The sequence below is a fragment of the Quercus robur genome, chromosome 2 (genome assembly GCF_932294415.1).
Source record: "Quercus robur chromosome 2, dhQueRobu3.1, whole genome shotgun sequence".
Lineage (NCBI taxonomy): Eukaryota > Viridiplantae > Streptophyta > Magnoliopsida > Fagales > Fagaceae > Quercus > Quercus robur.
Window position 1 is genome coordinate 20,664,963 of NC_065535.1, and position 19,895 is coordinate 20,684,857.

The following is a 19,895-nucleotide window of genomic DNA, read 5'->3' on the forward strand; positions in this document are numbered from 1 at the left end:
TTTGTTTGGAAGTTTTAATGAAAGGAATGGAAAATTCATTCCGTTGTTTGAGAGTTTAATAAGTGGGATGGAATAGAATGGGTAGGAGGGAACACTCATTCATTTCTATTCCTTTAAAACCGTAAATTTTCATTCCCCCGAAATTGTGGAGGACTGAGAGAAAATGAAATTATATTTAATGAATTTTTTACTAAAACTCGCAAAATACCCATATATATTCAACCATTTATTTTAAAATAGTGGTCTAATAGTAATATTGTCATAAAATGATTTCATTCCATTCATTTTATGTTACTTCTAAATAAGATTACTTACATTCCATTATTTTATTTTAAAATATCTAATCAAGATTACTTAATTTAATTCTATTCCATTTTTTTTCATTCCCTTATGATCATTTAATTCTATGCCACTCCTTATAAACTCCCAAACAAACTCCCAGGTGAATTAGTATCTCACCTCGAGTATATTTAAATAAATACTTGAGTATATTTAAATTAATACCCTAAATATACATTACCATATAGTTACCGCTTGGACAAATTTTAGTGATAGTTTTTTTAAGTATTATACATTAAGTGTTCGATTAAATTCAAACACACGACTAGCCAATGCAACATGAATCATTTTATCTTCCCTAATGACAACCAACATTTAAACCATATGGTTTATTTACCAACCAAATGGAAAACCAAAGGAATTGTATTAATGTTACATTTTACTATTTTTTTTTGTTCTTTACTTTCATAACCACGTCTTATCTATCCACCACATGCATGATGCATTTTATCTCATTCACTTTCTTTCCAAGCATTCGGTATTATTTTGGCAGGTCATTGCAATATTCTGAGTGAGAACGGGCTCAAATTATTTTCTTCCTGTATCAACACGCTGCTTTTTGTTGACTTGCAAATTGTGAGGATATGAAATTGAGTGTGAATTTGTTGTGTCATAATATAAGAAGTGTTACGTCCACAATAATTTTACAACAAATTTTAGGTAGAAAATTGTTACTAGTTTTAATCTGAAAATACTTTTTTATCCATCAATAACAGTAAATAACAACCTGTTACCTAAATTTTGTTCTGAAAATACCAGAGACATAATATTTTCAAATTTCCCTTCGCTTTTAGACTTTGAAGGGGGGAGAAAAAATCATTAACAAATTTTAAAAAATACACTCTCTTCTTTTTCTTTTCTTTTTTTCTTTCTTTCTTTTGGCTTAAATGACATTAAAAAATACTTTATAAAAAGATGAGAATTTTGATAGATAAAGTTGAAAAAATTAAATAGCTTTCATGATTTTATAAACAAATGAGAATTTTGATAGATAAAGTTGAAAAAAAGTAAATAGCTTTTATCTATACATAAAAAGCGCGAATGTGCTAAAACTACTGTAAAATTTAGTTTGTTCAATACTTTGCACTGTTTAGCTGCCTCTCTCATTTTCTTTTTCTTTTTTAATTTATATGGAGCTGTTGGTTAACACAATAAATTGTCACAATATTTTTACAATTGATGAAGTGTTAATTCTTTATAGGTCAAAATAAAATATCATACTAGAACCAAGTCATAAACCACAACTAAAAATAAAATTATTGTGAAAAAAGAAGTGTTACATCCACAACATTTTTCACAACACTTTCATAACAAAAGTGTGAATTCATAAAGCTATAGTAGCTGCTACATTTTTTTTTTTTTTTTTTGGGTCTGTTCAATTTGCATTGTTCACTGGCCTTCTTCTTCTTCTTTTTTTTATTCGGAAACATCACCTAGTCAACTCTTTTATATATATATATATATATATATATATAGCTGTTAGTTAACAAAATAAATTGTTATAATATTTTCACAATTATTAAAATATTAATTCCTTATAGGTCAAAATAAAATATCATACTGGAACTAATCACAACTAAAAATAAATGTATCGTTATATTGACACAACAAATTTCACAATATTTTCACAATTATTAAGGTGTCAATTTCTTATAAATCGAAATAAAATAATAAAATATGAGACTGTGACCAACCACAACTGCAAATAAATGTTTTGTGAAAATGTTGTAACACTTGTTGTATGAATGTGTTAAAGCTACTGTAGTAACTACAATACTTTTTTGATTTATTCAATATGTACTTTTCATCACTTCATTAGCCCATTTTTTTGTTCCAATCATTGGTTTGTGCTTTTTTTTTTTAATATTTATATGAGGTGGCATTTATATTGTTATATTAACACAACAAATTTTATAATATACAATTATTGAGGTGTCAATTTCTTATAGGTCGAAATAAAATAATAAAATATGAGACTGTGACCAACCACAACTGAAAATAAATGTTTTGTGAAATTGTTGTAACACTTGTTGTTACCATAATATTTTCACAATTGTTGAGATCTTAGTTTCTCATAGATCAAATAAAAAATTGCTAAATCCACAATATTTTCACATTAATTTCACAACAAATCATAGATGGTAAGCTACTATTGATGGATAAAAAGAGTGAAATCAGTCGTGGGTCAATTTTAAAATCATTAACAACTTGCAATCTAGAATTTGTTATGAAAATATTATGGAGATAACATTTATATAAAATAAATAACAATATATTAAACCAAAACTTACCACGGCTAAAAATAAAGGCATTGTGAAAATATTGTGACATTTTATTGTATTCCTAGACTTCTTTTTTGGTTTAGTCAAATTTGGTGAGCAAAAATTCACAGTTTCATGCACAATTTTCTTCTATTAGTTTTTTGTTTATTGTTTTTTTGAATGCATAGTTTAAAGTGGTTGTCCCAATTAAAAATAAATAACAATTTACCATATAGGATTTGTTATAAAAATATTGTGAATGTAGCATTACTCTAAAATTAAACAATAAATGGTGATCTATGGTTTTCTATTTGTTACCTAGAAAACACTAATTTATTAGAGGTTTAAATCTTCTAGATTTATAATTTTATCTAATAGAAACTTCAATAACATATATCATTTGTTATTTTGTTCTTTTTTTATTTGTTTTCTTTCTTAAAATGGTATTCATTAAAAATTAAGTTAAGCATTGTAGTTAGGCTCATAAATTTTTTTTTTTTAGGAAAAAAAAAATGATAAAGAAGGAAGTATGAATAACAAATAATTCATTGCAAATATTTGTAGGTATTTAATTTGATGAAGAGTTTCAATTGTAACATATGTCATCATTTATTACAAAAATTTAAATATTGTGACAGTGTTTTATTAAAACTTAGTTGTTTATTGTTGGAAGATGACGACATTTGTTATCATTCTTAGTATAATTTTTTTGTTAGTAGATATTGTCTTTAGTAAATGGGTTCTAAGAAATTATCATACTAAATAGATAATCACATGTTAAATAACTATTCTAAAATTAAATAAATGATATTGTGGTGGGTAAAGTCTGTCAGTTGATGTTGGGCCATAACTCATGTACCAAGCCCAGCCGCGATAAAGAAGAAAAGGCATGGGCGTAGGATACCCCGTCCCAATCGTGATGGGCCGGGCCTGCTAAGGGGCGTCCGAGGAGGAACACCTCCTCGGACTCACCAAGTACGCATCCAGTTTGCACCCCATACTTAGCGAAAGATCGCCCAATACACGGAAACAATGCGTGACACTCAGGAAGGAGGAGGGGACAATCACAACTGCCGCATTAAATGCCAGGGAACTACTTTTCCAGCCGCATTAATGTAGAAGGGACAGGAACGCAGAATGACCTTGGCCAGTGCAACTCACAGAAAGGAGGGAGGATGACCTATGGAACAGGCACTCGAGTGGAGGATCGGATGACTGACAAGTGTAGGGACATGATCTCAAGAAGGGTGCTATATAAGGAAAGGAGATCCCCATGGAAAAGGGATCGCATGGCAGATAGAAGAAAGGATAAAGAAGGAGAAAAGAGAGAAATAACAAGAACAGTCTCAGGGACTTTTATTCCAAAAGCTCGAAGGAATATCCCTACGTCCAACTAGGTTGCATGGCTTGGTCGTAACTCCATTTCTCCTGTCAAAGACCTAGTTCTATAACCTGCTCTCTACAAATTCATTGTTGAGGAACTTTTGGGCCAGGATCTCCCACCTGTTGGGTCTGAGCCCCAAATTCGTCACCCTACAATTGGCGCCGTCTGTGGGAAGAACTTGTGTCTCGACAAGTGAAACAGCAAGGGATGGAAGGATCAGGTCCGCGCCAAACCGGACGTACTGAATCTCAACGACAGGACAACTTTGTAAACCTTGAACGAGCAAAAGACCAAAATGATCAACGAGAGGGCAGTGTGAACACCGCTCACACGAGTAAAAGTCGCTCGAAAGGGAAAGACCATGCATCCCGCCAGCACAACGAGCAGAAGGCCCTGCAGCAAGAGATTGAGGATTTGAAGAAAAGGCTGCGGCGAGCCCAACAAAAACGTCCTTTGCCCATTTCGGATACTAGCAGTGGTGAGGATGATGAATACAGACGAAGGAGGAGGACCCCCCCGAGCGAGACGTTCTCCTATGAGGAAGAGAGGCCTCACAAACGCGGCCGCAAAAGCCCACCTTACCAAGGCTTAGTCAATGACGCCATGAGCAAGGCCCTGGATCGAATCTCCCAGTCGCCATTTACCCGTAGGATAGAGCGGGCGGTGCTCCCTCGGCGATTTAATCAGCCAACGTTTAGCCTGTACAATGGTCGAACTGACCCAGTGGAGCACGTGAGCCAGTTCAACCAGAGGATGGCCGTTCACACCAGGGACGAGGCGTTAATGTGTAAAGTGTTCCCCTCCAGCCTGGGGCCCCTGGCCATGAGATGGTTTGATGCCCTCCCACCAAACTCTATAGACTCCTTCAAACAATTGACGCAGGCCTTTGGCTCCCGCTTCATCACCAGCACTAGAGTCCCTCGGCCCCTCGATTCCCTTTTATCTCTGTCCATGCGAGAAGGAGAGACGTTAAAGGCCTACTCGGACAGATACTGGGAGGTGCACAACGAGGTAGAGGGGAGTCACGATGACGTCGCCATCAGTGCCTTTAAAAGGGGCTTGCCGACAGAGCATGGCTTGAGAAAGTCTCTCACAGGGAAGCCAGCAACCAGCGTGCGGCAACTTATGGACAGGATAGACAAGTATAAGAGGGTCGAGGAGGACCAGCAAACCGGGAAGGGAAAGGCGAAGTTTGTCCCCCAGGAGAGAAGGGACTTCAGGTCGGACCGCTTCAGTAACAGCAATAAGCCGAGAAGAGATTATGCAGAACAGTCGGGATCTACAGGGGCTCAGGTAGTCCACGCTGTGTTCCGAGAGCCATTACACGTGATCATGGGAAAAATAAAGCACGAACCCTATTTTCAATGGCCAAATAGGATGGCAGGTGACCCCTCAAAACGCAATCAGAACCTATATTGTGCGTATCACCAAGAGCCCGGCCATGTCACAGACGAATGTAGGAATCTGAAGAACTATGTGGATCGACTCGTCCGAGAAGGAAAGCTAGGGCATCTGTTGCAACGTCCTGAGCAGTCAAATGTCGATACCAGGCAAAGTACCTTGAGGCCACCCATCGGCACGATAAATGTCATTCTTGCCGCACCTGGGAGAACCGGCTCCGGCCCATTCAGAGTAATGTCAGTAGGTAGGTTCCCGACAGAGTCAGGCGAAAAGGAATCCAAGAGGGCTAGAGGGAGAGTGCCATTAATTGGATTCACGGAAGAGGACAAAGAGGGAACTATTCAGCCCCATGACGACGCCCTAGTCGTGACACTCAGAATAGGAGGTTATGACGTGAGGAGGGTGTTAGTTGATCAGGGCAGCGCCGTGGAGGTGATGTACCCGGACCTATATAAAGGGCTGAATTTAAAGCAGGAGGACCTGTCGCCATACAACACTCCTCTGCTTAGCTTTGAGGGAAAAATCGTCATCCCTAAGGGCATGATCAGATTGCCTGTGCAAACAGACATAGAAATAGTGGAAGTGGATTTCATTGTGGTGGACGCATACTCACCCTACACGGCTATTGTGGCACGGCCATGGCTTCATACGCTAGGGGCTGTGTCATCTACCCTGCACCAGAAGGTGAAGTATCCCTCAGAGGGCCGAATCAAAGAGATAGTGGGGGATCAAGGAATGGCCAGGCATTGCATGGTATCGGCCATTGCTCGACGATTAAGCGACGCGCCTTCCACTTCAACCGGGAATACCTTATAGCAATCAAAAGCCCCGGTCCGAGTTGCAGGTAATGAAGGACCGGACCTGGAGGTGAGTTGTGAAGAGCTAGAGAAAGTGCTCGTCGGATCAGACCCCGAAAGGTTTTTCCAGATTGGCTCGGAGCTACCAGCACAGGAGAAGTCGGCGCTAATTGATTTTCTGCGTCGAAATGAGGATGTATTCGCTTGGGATCCTTATGAAGCCCCTGGGGTTGACTCAGACCTAATACGCCATCACCTTAACGTTAACCCAGCTATTACCCCAAAGAAGCAGCCCCCTCGGCGCCCGTCAAGGGAGCATGCAGACGCTGTGAGGGAAGAAGTGGCGAAATTGAAAAGAGCTGGGGCTATCAAGGAAGTTTTCTACCCTGAATGGTTGGCGAACACAGTAGTGGTGAAGAAGAAGAGCGGGAAATGGCGAGTCTGTGTGGACTTCACGGACTTAAATAAGGCTTGCCCGAAGGATCCTTTCCCAATGCCGCGAATAGACCGACTGGTCGACGCAACCGTCGGGCATCCCCGAATGAGTTTTTTGGACGCTTTCCAGGGCTACCATCAGATATCCTTGGCCACGGAAGACCAGGAAAAAACTGCCTTTGTCACCCCAATTGGCAACTATCATTACAAGGTGATGCCTTTTGGCCTGAAGAATGCCGGTTCGACCTATCAAAGGATGATGACTAGGATGTTTGAACAACAGATGGGAAAAACTGTCGAGGTGTATATAGATGATATGGTAGTAAAGAGCAAATTGGAGACTGACCACATCAGGGACCTTGACGAGGTGTTTCACATCCTGAGAAGGTACAGGCTGCGACTAAACGCATCAAAGTGTTCATTTGGAGTGGGATCGGGAAAATTCCTTGGCTACATGGTAACCCATCGAGGGATCGAAGTTAACCCTGACCAAATAAGGGCCATTCATAGTATGCAACCGCCTCAGAATCCCAAAGAAGTCCAGAAGCTTACCGGCATGATAGCAGCTTTGAACCGTTTCATCTCCCGCTCGGCGGATCGATGCCGACCTTTTTTCCTCTTATTGCACAAGTGGAAGGGTTTCGAGTGGACTGAGGAGTGTGACGTGGCTTTCCAACAGCTCAAGGAATACCTCGCCCGACCTCCGATAATGTCCAGCCCCGAGGCCGACGAGGTACTCTATGCATACATCGCAGTCGCCGATCATGCAGTCAGCCTAGTACTGATCCGAGAGGACAACGGCACGCAACGGCCCGTGTACTACGTAAGCAAGTCGCTACAGGAGGCAGAGACCCGGTATCTCCCCCTCGAAAAGGCAATATTGGCTGTCGTGCAAGCTACAAAGAAGCTTCCCCACTATTTTCAGGCGCATACAGTTGTTGTGCTAACCCAACTTCCATTGAAATCAGTCCTCCGCAGCGCCGACTACACTGGGAGAATCGCTAAGTGGGGAACCATCTTAAGCGCCTTTGACATCAGATATATGCCGCGCACCGCCATAAAAGGTCAAGTCCTCGCTGATCTGGTAGCTGAATTTGCGGAACCAACCGTGGAAGGGATGGACGTGTCAGGGTCACCGAATAATGATAGGAGACTGGTCAGCGCGATTTCTGTGCGAGAGCACGATGAGTGGAGAGCATACATTGATGGTGCAGCGAACCAAAAGGGATCTGGAGTGGGGCTCGTTCTAATCTCTCCCGAAGGTATAACCCTGGAGAAGTCGTTGAGACTGGGATTCCCAGCAACGAATAACGAAGCTGAGTATGAAGCACTGCTAGAAGGGATGTCGATGATCCGGAGGCTGGGGGGAAAATGCGCGAGCATATTCTCGGATTCGAGACTCGTAGTGGGGCAAGTAAGCGGGGAATTGGAGGCGAGAGACGAAAGAATGCAACGGTATCTTGCCCAAGCTAAACGCCTACGCACCCACTTCGATGACTTCCGTTTGATGCATATACCCAGAAGCGGGAATACTCACGCCGATTCTTTGGCAACACTGGCCACATCCTCGGCCCAGCCCCTTCCGCGGGTTATCTTGGTCGAGGACCTCTGCCGCCCCACGGAAGAGGAGGCTAAAGGTATTCGGATACACAATGTTGGCGGGGGGCCAAGCTGGATGGACCCTCTTGTACAGTTCTTGAAGAATGATTCCTTACCAAACGACAAAGTCGAGGCCGACAAAATCCGGAGGAGAGCTTCTCGATTCTGGTTGTCCGAGGACTCCAAGCTCTACAGACGTTCATTCTCGGGGCCATACTTGGTGTGTGTACACCCAGGCGCAACTGAACTCATTCTGGAGGAATTGCATGAGGGGATTTGTGGGAGCCACACGGGGGGCCGGTCCCTCTCCCACAGGGCTATGACGCTGGTTTACTGGTGGCCAAGCATGCATAAGGAAGCTCTGGAATATGTGAAGAAGTGTGACCAATGCCAACGGTTCGCTCCGAATATACATCAGCCCGGGGGGGTGCTTAACCCATTGTCCAGCCCTTGGCCATTTGCACAATGGGGCCTAGACATACTAGGTCCGTTCCCCAAAGCTGCGGGGAACAAGAAGTTTCTTCTCGTCGGCACCGATTACTTTACGAAGTGGGTTGAGGCTGAGGCGCTGGCAAACATTAGGGATGTTGATGTCAAGAAGTTTATCTGGAAAAACATTGTCACCCGATTCGGCACCCCACACACCCTAATCTCGGACAATGGACTACAATTTGATAGCAAGGCCTTCAGGGAATATTGCAGTGAATTAGGGATTGTCAACAGGTACTCTACACCAGCCTACCCTCAGGGTAACGGACAAGCCGAGGCAGTTAACAAAACCATAGTGAATGGGCTGAAGAAGAGGTTAGACGACGCGAAAGGGAGGTGGGTTGAAGAGCTCGCCCATGTTTTGTGGACGTATCGCACCACGCCCCGCCGATCCACGGGAGAAACCCCCTTTTCATTAACCTACGGGTCCGAGGCCGTCATCCCATTAGAGATAAACTTTCCCTCCCAGAGGACTGCTACATTCGACCCCATCGTTAACAACAGGCTTCTAGAGAAAAGCTTGGACCTCCTTGAAGAGAGAAGGGATTGCGCGATGGTGCATCTAGCTCAGTACCAGCAAAAGCTCAAGCGGGGCTATGACGCAAAGGTGAAGTCAAGGCCGTTGACGCCTGGGGACCTAGTGCTAAGGAAAGTCCTCGGCAATGCGAGGAACCCTGCATGGGGAAAACTCGGGCCGAATTGGGAGGGTCCATACCGTATCACCTCTGTGGCTGGCATTGGAGCGTACTATTTGGAAGACTTGGATGAACGTGTAGTGCCACGTCCGTGGAATGTAAATAACCTGAAAAGGTACTTTTATTAATGAAGAATGTTTTACTTGATGTCGCTCTATTGTACGATCTCAGTAAGCGTTAAACAGAACCCAAGTCCTGCATGGCTCCTCGGACCACAGACTTGGGGGAAATTAACCGCGCAACGATCTCACTAAGCGTTAAACAGAACCCAAGTCCTGCATGGCTCCTCGGACCACAGACTTGGGGGAAATTAACCACGCAACGATCTCACTAAGCGTTAAACAGAACCCAAGTCCTGCATGGCTCCTCGGACCACAGACTTGGGGGAAATTAACCGCGCAACGATCTCACTAAGCGTTAAACAGAACCCAAGTCCTGCATGGCTCCTCGGACCACAGACTTGGGGGAAATTAACCGCGCAACGATCTCACTAAGCGTTAAACAGAACCCAAGTCCTGCATGGCTCCTCGGACCACAGACTTGGGGGAAATTAACCGCGCAACGATCTCACTAAGCGTTAAACAGAACCCAAGTCCTGCATGGCTCCTCGGACCACAGACTTGGGGGAAATTAACCGCGCAACGATCTCACTAAACGTTAAACAGAACCCAAGTCCTGCATGGCTCCTCGGACCACAGACTTGGGGGAAATTAACCGCGCAACGATCTCACTAAGCGTTAAACAGAACCCAAGTCCTGCATGGCTCCTCGGACCACAGACTTGGGGGAAATTAACTGCGCAACGATCTCACTAAATGTTAAACAGAACCCAAGTCCTGCATGGCTCCTCGGACCACAGACTTGGGGGAAATTAACCGCGCAACGATCTCACTAAGCGTTAAACAGAACCCAAGTCCTGCATGGCTCCTCGGACCACAGACTTGGGGGAAATTAACCGCGCAACGATCTCACTAAGCGTTAAACAGAACCCAAGTCCTGCATGGCTCCTCGGACCACAGACTTGGGGGAAATTAACGCGCAACGATCTCACTAAGCGTTAAACAGAACCCAAGTCCTGCATGGCTCCTCGGACCACAGACTTGGGGGAAATTAACCGCGCAACGATCTCACTAAGCGTTAAACAGAACCCAAGTCCTGCATGGCTCCTCGGACCACAGACTTGGGGGAAATTAACCGCGCAACGATCTCACTAAGCGTTAAACAGAACCCAAGTCCTGCATGGCTCCTCGGACCACAGACTTGGGGGAAATTAACCTCGCAACGATCTCAGTAAGCGTTAAACAGCATGGACTGGGGAAAAATCAGCATTGAAAACGGTGTTGCTCAACTACAAAGTATCGCAATTCTAACGTCTTCATTTATTATTGTTTGACTTTAAAGCAGTAAAAGGGTAAGACCAATATTCCTCCATGATGAAAACAAAATAAAGTAAGGCAGCGATATACGTAATCAAATAACTTTTGTCATATAATGTTCAAAGTAATTCAGTTCTGAAATATTAGTAAGGATCAAACAAAACAAAGTACAAAAGCGGGACAGACGAATTCCTAGTCTACGTCCCTAAGGGCCCTGAGTTGGGGCAGACTGATCATCCACTGCTGGGTTCTCCGGGGCGACCTCCTGGGCTTGGGCAAGGATCTCGCTGATGCGAAGACTATCCTCGGGTGACTGGCCCTGCGTAGCTTGTTCCATGCTGCCAGTCTCGGGAATGGGGGGATCTGCTGGAAGAGGCTCAGTGGAAGCGACCTCCCCAGGGGTCTTACGTATCTCGGCAGGATAAAAGATGTTCTCAGCTTTCCTGAGATCAGAATCTGCGGGAACGGCTGCCCTATCCATGGCCAATCCCCAGGTCGAGGTGACATAATCCCTGCAGACAGTGGCGATTTCCTCGGTCAATCTTTCCTCAGTATCGTGAACTCCACGTTCATACGAAGCCGCCACAGCCTTCTCGGCAACCTCCCTGGACAAACGGGCTTCCTCCTTCGCCCTTGCGAGCTCGGCCCTAAGCTCCGAGACCGCTTGTTGCTCCGCTGACAGTTTTTCCTCAGAGTGTCGGAGCTGCTTGCGCAGCTCTTCGGTTTGCTTTTCAGCGGTCTTCAGGCCAGCCTCTGCACTCGCCGTGGCCTTCTTTGTTTCTTTCAGCTCATGATCCTTACGATCAAGATCTCGTTTGAGATCGCTCGCGGCCCTCTCAGCTGTGGCACGGGACTGAGCCTCCTTATGCGCATCCTCCCGAGCTTGCTTGGCCCACTCCTCAGCAACATAAATTTGTTGGGTGACCTGCACTCAGACGGAAATGAAGACGATACCAAGATAAGACGATAAGAAGGTTCTCAACACAAAGATAAGATAGAAGATTCCACTTACCACAGCCATGTCCCTCTTCAGTGACATGAAAAGCTCCGGTTGACGAATCTTCCTGAGGCCTTCCATATCTCGAGGCAAGAGAAGAGGTTGCTGCAACGCTTCAGCCAAGAACGAAGCTGGCTCACGCTGGGACTCCCATAGGGTTGCATCCCAGAGGATGGGAGCGCCATCTAGCTCGATCCGAGGAGACCATGTCCGAGGTCCCCTCTGAGTGACCGCCTCATCTCGGCTCTCAGTGGACCTTGTTCTTTTTTCCCGGGTCTCTTTCGTTTCCTTGCCCTTCTTTTTAGGCCCGGCCTTCTCACGGGCGACCTCCCCCTCCTCTGCCTCTTCTACAGGCCTTTTTCGCTTTAGATTAGGCATAGGCTTCAGCGCCGCACCCGACGAGGGAGGGGGAGGAAGAGCGGGGGCTTTGGAGACGACCTGTTCTCTCGAGGCCTCCTTAGAGGTCTGCCCTTTGGACCTATTGGATAAAAGGCCCCTGAGACCAGTCCTCGGCTGGAGGTCCATTCCTTCTTCTTCCTCTGTGTCCTCGCTAAGATCAGGCTGTGCGATGACCAAACCAGTACCAGGAGCCGCTGAGGCACGGTCCAAATCAGCGTCAGAGTCGGAGATCTCTACTACTCTGACCGAGGCCTCCCCTTCCTCAGTAAATTGGAACCGGTCTATTTGATCCTCTAAGGATGAATGCGAAGAGCCGGACTCCACCTCTGGGATAACTACTGGGGGAAAAACGTGTTGGGGGGGTAATTGAATTGGAGGCAAGTCTGTATCAGCAAGGAACCCTGGTATGGACACGTCAATCCGTGCTAATCTCGGACTATCGGCCCTTATAGCTTGTCCGGCTTCTACCTGGGCTCGTGTGAGCGGAGTATAATCCAAAATTAAAGGGGCCGACCGTAGTTGTCCGTCCCTGCTAACAAAAATCTCGGACCTCAGGAGGTAATTTAGAGCTGGGACATTGACTAGGCTCAGCCGAGGAGTGGTTAGCTTCTTGTCTGCAAAGGCCGTCAAACGATTTATGTTAGTCCGAGGAAACATGCAATCAAACCACCAAATCTAAAGCAAGTAAAAGAAAAAGGGGTGGAGGAGCTTGAAACCAAAATCCTCCCCACGGCATCTAATTCTACGACACCCCACCTGGTTTTCCCTCCCTAGTCGGACAGTGAGGGCCGTCAGACCATGGCCCGGAGACGATCAAATGGTCGTCCTTCAAGCCTTTGCTAGACTTCGAAAGGCAAGATATCAACCTCACTGCGTCAACCCTAGACTTTAGATAGTATGTGTCGCCGAGTTTATGGCATTCGTAAAGATGAACCACGTCGTGCCATGAGAGGCCGAGGTTCATCTGATCGTTCAGGGCTTCGACACACCCCAGGATCCGGAATACATTAGCAGTGCATTGATGGGGGGCCAACCTATGACCACGCAAATAGTCCCTAGTTATTTTCCCCATCGGAATAGTCATTCCTCCTTCCACGAAGGCTATCATTGGAATTGCGACTTCTTCTGTTCGCCGTTTCATCAAAATGTCCTCCAGATGACAGTACTCTAACCCTACCTCCGGTGGGATACGATACTTCGCCCTGAAGCCCGCCATACCGGCCGGAGAATCTACCAGTTTCTCAAGCCTACCCATCCCCTCTAATCCTAAAAACAACTTGAAGGCAGTATGATTAATGAAGAATAATGGAGAAGAAGCGCGAACTTACGGGTAAGAGGTTCGAAGAAATCTTCAAGAGAATGGCAGCGGAAGCAAGAACAGACTGGAGGAATAGGCTCTGAGAAGTTCTGAATATTGGGAAGCTCGTCAAAAATGGGAGACGAACGCCCTCAAGACCTATTATACTTGGTAGAAGTCGAACAGACGCGCTCGCGTCTAAGGCATGCGAGACGCTGTCCACCGTAGATCCTGCCTCTAACCGTTGGATTGAGCGAGTGTAAAACCTCAAAAGCTGCGGTTACTTCCCCTGAGCCACCAACTGCCCACAGCATTAATGAAGCACGTAAAGGCGTGCCTTCCCCCTTCCACGTGTGAAGCAGTGGTTCGCCACGAGCCGTCTAGTGGGTATCAAAATCCCGCCTTTTCTCCTCGGACTCAAAAAAGGCCAACATTTTGAGGGGCTATTGTGGTGGGTAAAGTCTGTCAGTTGATGTTGGGCCATAACTCATGTACCAAGCCCAGCCGCGATAAAGAAGAAAAGGCATGGGCGTAGGATACCCCGTCCCAATCGTGATGGGCCGGGCCTGCTAAGGGGCGTCCGAGGAGGAACACCTCCTCGGACTCACCAAGTACGCATCCAGTTTGCACCCCATACTTAGCGAAAGATCGCCCAATACACGGAAACAATGCGTGACACTCAGGAAGGAGGAGGGGACAATCACAACTGCCGCATTAAATGCCAGGGAACTACTTTTCCAGCCGCATTAATGTAGAAGGGACAGGAACGCAGAATGACCTTGGCCAGTGCAACTCACAGAAAGGAGGGAGGATGACCTATGGAACAGGCACTCGAGTGGAGGATCGGATGACTGACAAGTGTAGGGACATGATCTCAGGAAGGGTGCTATATAAGGAAAGGAGATCCCCATGGAAAAGGGATCGCATGGCAGATAGAAGAAAGGATAAAGAAGGAGAAAAGAGAGAAATAACAAGAACAGTCTCAGGGACTTTTATTCCAAAAGCTCGAAGGAATATCCCTACGTCCAACTAGGTTGCATGGCTTGGTCGTAACTCCATTTCTCCTGTCAAAGACCTAGTTCTATAACCTGCTCTCTACAAATTCATTGTTGAGGAACTTTTGGGCCAGGATCTCCCACCTGTTGGGTCTGAGCCCCAAATTCGTCACCCTACAGATATGATACTAAAAAAAATTCTATTTAAAATTTTATCACTCAAGGGGTAGCACTTGTCTTGCACTTGCAACCCTTAGAACATTCTCATCAGGTGTGCCAAATGCCAAATATTTGGCATTACACCAAAAACAGAGCATCATGAAGTGTGCTAAATGTGTCAAAATTTTGAGACATGCTACAATACACTCTCATCTTTGGCACAATACGGATGAAAATGCCAAAACTTTTTAATATTTATTTATTCCACTTTTCTCTCTCTTCTCTCATCGTGACATCTGATTCACTCTTTCATACTCTCCATCAATCCTCCCAACCTTTGATTCACTCTCTCAGCCTCTCATCCTCTCCATCAATCCTTCCAATCGGACATTGACAATCAAGAACCAAAGCCACGCCAACGTCCAATCAAGCTCCGCCACCATTCTCCCTGCTCGTCCCCTAAAGTCCAATCTCCTCTCCTCTAAACTTGCCGCCAATTACTCCTTTGGTCTCACCAGCGCCGCCGCCGATCTCGCCAATCCTTGCCGCCGATCTAGCCAGTCCTCATCGCTAATCACACCGCCAACCTCCACAGCCGTCACTAATTGTTGGTTGAGTTCGGGTCGGCGTTTTATTCTCTATTTTTTTGGTTGGTTGATTTTTTTTTTCTCTCTCTCTCTCTTTTGTTGAGGTTTTTGGATTTTGAATTTGTTGAAGGATCCAGTGATTGTGGGTGTAGTTTGTGGCGGTTGATGTGCTGTTGGTGGTGGTTGTAGCGGTGGTTGTTGGTTGGCTGGTGGCAACTGCTACTGAGTTGGGTGTTTGTATATTGGCTAGGATTTGAGATAATATATTATTTTAATATATAGAATTGAAGGATAAAACATCTGATAAATGAGATATTATAAAATGATGTGCTAAAATGATAAAGTAAGTTTTTAGTGTGTTAAAATTGCATTTTTTATGAGAGAGCTAATGAGAATACTCTTACTAGTGATTATATAATTTATAAGCATGTATGTAATATAGTTTGAAGATTGTAATATATATATATATATATATATATATATATATAGACCCCTAGATCTCATTGTGTGCCACTTTATTGCACAACTCTGCATAACTTTAATAATCTATATTTATTGAATTTGTGTTTTTAAAAATAATTTATTGAATTTGTGTATAATTCATAAATAAATGCTATGCGTAAATTGTGTCTTTTAAACATGTTATGGGAATCCATATTTTATTTTATTTTTGAGGGGGAATCCATATTTTATTAAGGCTTGCTTTTTCTTTCTTTCTTTTTTCTTTTTATTTTTATGGAAGCTAGGTAAGCTTTTTGGAATGTGTACGGTGGTATTTTTGTAGTTTTCAATGGTTTATTTGCTAAATATGAGTCAAAATATATAGCTTTTTTTATAACTTTTATGATAAATGTGTGACAAATAAAAAATAAAAGTTAGCTTATTTAAAAAACAAATACTAAGTTTACTTCTTCTTCTTTTTAATGACAAAAAGCAAATCACAAAATATTTTTTTTCCAAACAAACACCCGGTTTAAGTTCAAACAACCGTGTAAAAAAAATGCAATCAATCTTTTTTTTCTTTTTTTACTTTAGAAAGTTTCAACCTATAGTATCTGTTTTTGAAGAATGTTCTTTATCATTAGATCAAAACACTAAACAGTTTTTGAAGTAGACAGGAATTGAACCTTATATCTCTTATTCAACCATTACAAATTTTACCAGTTAAGCTAACTGAAACCCACATTCAATCTATCTTAGATGCAAGATAAAATTATAATGTGTTATATCGGGTTTAACAATAGATTATATTTCCATTTTAAACATAATCCAATTCTTCAAATTTATTTTCAAAGGATACAACTCACACAAGTCCTTTAATATTTAAAATTTTCTAATGATAAATGTTTTTTTTTTAAATCATGATAAATGCAATTCAAAATTCATGATATCTTAATTATAATATAAGTTGCCTTAGTTAAGGATGTTTCCATATAAGATACAAGCTCTTATTTGGAGTGTAAAATTAATGAATGAACAAATGATGATAGTTAGAAGTTATTTTTCTCGTGAAAAAATAATAATGTTTGTTTATAACATATAGCCAAATAGCTACTTTGGCACCTTTAGGCAAATTTAGTATCTCACTAAGAGCATTTACATTGGGAATGTCATATGCCATATATAAGCAAAATTTAGCATAAAGGCCCAAAAAACCCTCCACATCCGGACTACTAAAAAGCAAGTATTGCAAAAAAATTTGCAATACTGCTACAGTGCAATTCTATAGCACAATTCTAAAACCAAAAACAATATTTTATTCAGTCTGACTCACTTCTCTCACTCTTTTTACTCATCCTCTCTCTTCTCTATTTTCTCTCCATCTCCCTCCTCTGTCTATTGGCGTGGTGGCTTTGCTATCATGGTTGATGGATTTCTAGATCAACAATAGCAAGATCGGTGATGGTTTTTTTGTGGGTTTTTCTTGGTGGTTGTTGGCGTGGGTTTCTCTCGTGGTTGTCGGTGTGGGTTTCATTATTGGTTGTCGGCGTGGGTTTCTCTTGCTGGTTCTTGCGATGGTTGCTTTTTGTGGTTTTTTTTTTTTTTTTTTTTGAGAAACTTTTGTGGTTGTTGTTGGTAGTAGGTTTTGGTGGTGGCTATTGTGATTATGGTGGTGGTTGCTGGTCGGTGTTGTGGTGGGTTTGCTTGGTGGTGGCTGGGTTTTTTTCTTTGGTGCCGTGGCTAGGTTTGTTTGGTGTCGTGATGGGTTTTTTTGGTGTCGTGGTTGGGTTTTTTTCCTTGGTGTCATAGCTGGGTTTGTCTGGTGCTGTGGTGGGTTGGTGGTGGTGGTGTGGGTAGTGGGTTGGATGAGGTTTTTGCAGTGGGGTGGGCAGTGGTTGTCGTGAGTTTTTTTGGTGTCATGTCTGGGTTTTTTTCCTTGGTGCCGTGGCTGGGTTTGTTTGGTGTCGTGGTGGGTTGGTGGTGGTGGTGTGGGTGGTAGGTAATTTGGTGGTGGTATGGGTAGTGGGTTGGATGAGGTTTTTGTAGTGGGGTGGGCAGTGGTTGTAATGGGTTTTGTTGGTTAAGGTGGTGGTGGTGGGTTGGTTTGTGATTGGTTTTGTATTTTAGTGGATATATTATTTTATTGAGTAGAATAGGAAAATAAAAGTTAGGATGCTAGGTGTATTGTAAAATGGTATTGTATAATTAATAAAGTAGTTTTTTGGGATGATAAAATAGGATAGAATGACATTTCTTGATGCGAATGCTTTAAGAGATTGCGGAATCTTCTCAAAAAAGAAAAAGAAAAAAGAAGTAATTAAGGATAGTTTTTAAAAAGAAAGAGTGTTGGGGATTTGGGAGGGGGTCTTGGGTTTAAGCTACTGGGGTCTTGGGAACTTACTTTCTACTAAGGGTGTGTTTAGTAGAGTAAATTTTAGGGATGATGGAAACAAAATATATGTATGAGGAGAGAAAACTTTTTGGATAATGTTTGGTTGGGAGAGGAAGAGAGGAAAATGATAGTGGGGTCTATGTATTTTATCTCTAGGCTCACAAAAAAAATTTCTTTCCAAAATTGGGAGAAAACTAAGTGAAGGAAGTTTAATAGATATATGACAAAAATGGTCATTTACATTTGCACATGAGCTTAGTCCAATACGTCGCTTTCTTTTTTTCTTTTTCTTTGTTTGGGTATGAACGATGGCTTTTTCCCTTTTCTTCGAAGTTCCCTTTTATCTATTTATATTTTTTTTTCTAGGGGCAGGCTTTGTCCAACGTTGCTCTTCTTCTCCTTTTTTTTTTTTTTTGTTTAGACGTGATTTTTTTTTTCTAGACATGAATTTTATTTTTTAATAAATGTGGGTGATTGCATTTTTTTTGTCATATTTTTTAATTGGGCATCACTTTTTAACAAGGGTATATGAGTAAATTTACACAAACTCACTTTTTCCATCCCTCAACTTTTCCACTCCGAACCAAACAAAAAAGAAAGAAATTAAAATATTTTCTATCCTCCCACTTTTCCACCCTCCTATCATTTTCTATCTTTCCACTTTTCCACATTTTTAACCAAACAGACCCTAAGTCTAATAACTATTTACTATATGTTTTTAGGGACAACTTAGCATGTGCACAAATAAAAAAGAGCGTGTTAGTATGTGAAATCAAGGATGTGATCCAAGATTCGGGGTGGAACTGGAGCAAGCTGCCTTTTGATTTTCCTTTGGACTGCAAGTTAATGCTCCAAGCTATCCCAATTTCCCATCTAGGAAGAGGTTGTGATAGAATAGCATGGGCGGATAATCCTAAGGGTATTTTTGATTTGAAAAGCACGTATGGGATAGCAATGGGAGATGATACAAGTATGGCCTTCAATGCAGATTGGATTTGGAAGCTAAAGACGCTTCCTCGTATTCAGTTTTTTCTTTGGAAATGTGCACATAACAGTATTGGTGTGAAGGATTGCCTTGTAGGGCGAGGGATGGGCAGCGACAATCAGTGTGCTATATGTCACGGGGGTGATGAATCCATACTCCATGCATTAAGGGACTGCCCTCGAGTTCAGAGTATTTGGAGACAACTAGGAGTGCAGGACAGTAACCATGGCTTTTGGAGGTCAGAGTTAACGGATTGGATGAATTTAAATGGGAAGTTGTGTAGGAGCTTCTCTGATGGGCAACCTCCCTGGAAGCTGCTCTTTTCTTTTGCTGTTTGGCATATATGGAAGAGTAGGAACAACTACATTTTCAATGGGAAGCCGGCAAATCCAAAACTGGCTACTGTGATAATTAACCAAGCAACGGAATTTCTATATTGCTTTTCGCCTTCTAAAGCTTCTAATGCCAGAACAAGCATGCTGGTTCGTTGGGAGAAACCACCAAGCGGCTGGACTAAACTGAACACGGATGGGGCTTCTATGGGCAATCCGGGTGTAGCAAGCTGTGGTGGTATTGTGCGGGATGAAAGAGGTAATTGGGTGGCTGGTTTTGCAAGGAAGATCGGGCTAGCTAGCGGCTTTGAAGCGGAATTATGGGGTCTGCGGGATGGACTTTCGTTGTGCTGCAATTTAAATATCTCCTCTCTAATAGTTGAATTAGATGCTAAAGTGGTAGTTGACATTCTTCACAAGGTTAACTATGAGAATAATATCCTCTCTCCCATTCTTAATGACTGTCGCCTTCTCATGACTAGGTTTGATCAGGTTCAAGTTCACCATATTTACCGCCAAGCTAATGGCTGTGCAGA

The 19,895-nt window shown here is 43.0% G+C and overlaps 1 protein-coding gene across 1 annotated transcript; it reads left to right on the forward strand.

Annotated features, from left to right (window-relative positions):
- Nucleotides 1–5,361: 5,361 nt before the first annotated feature.
- Nucleotides 5,362–6,201, forward strand: LOC126696045 (uncharacterized). The gene has a single exon (XM_050392832.1). The coding sequence runs from the start codon at nucleotides 5,362–5,364 to the stop codon at nucleotides 6,199–6,201; it is 840 nt and encodes a 279-aa protein (XP_050248789.1).
- The last annotated feature ends 13,694 nt before the right edge of the window (nucleotides 6,202–19,895 follow it).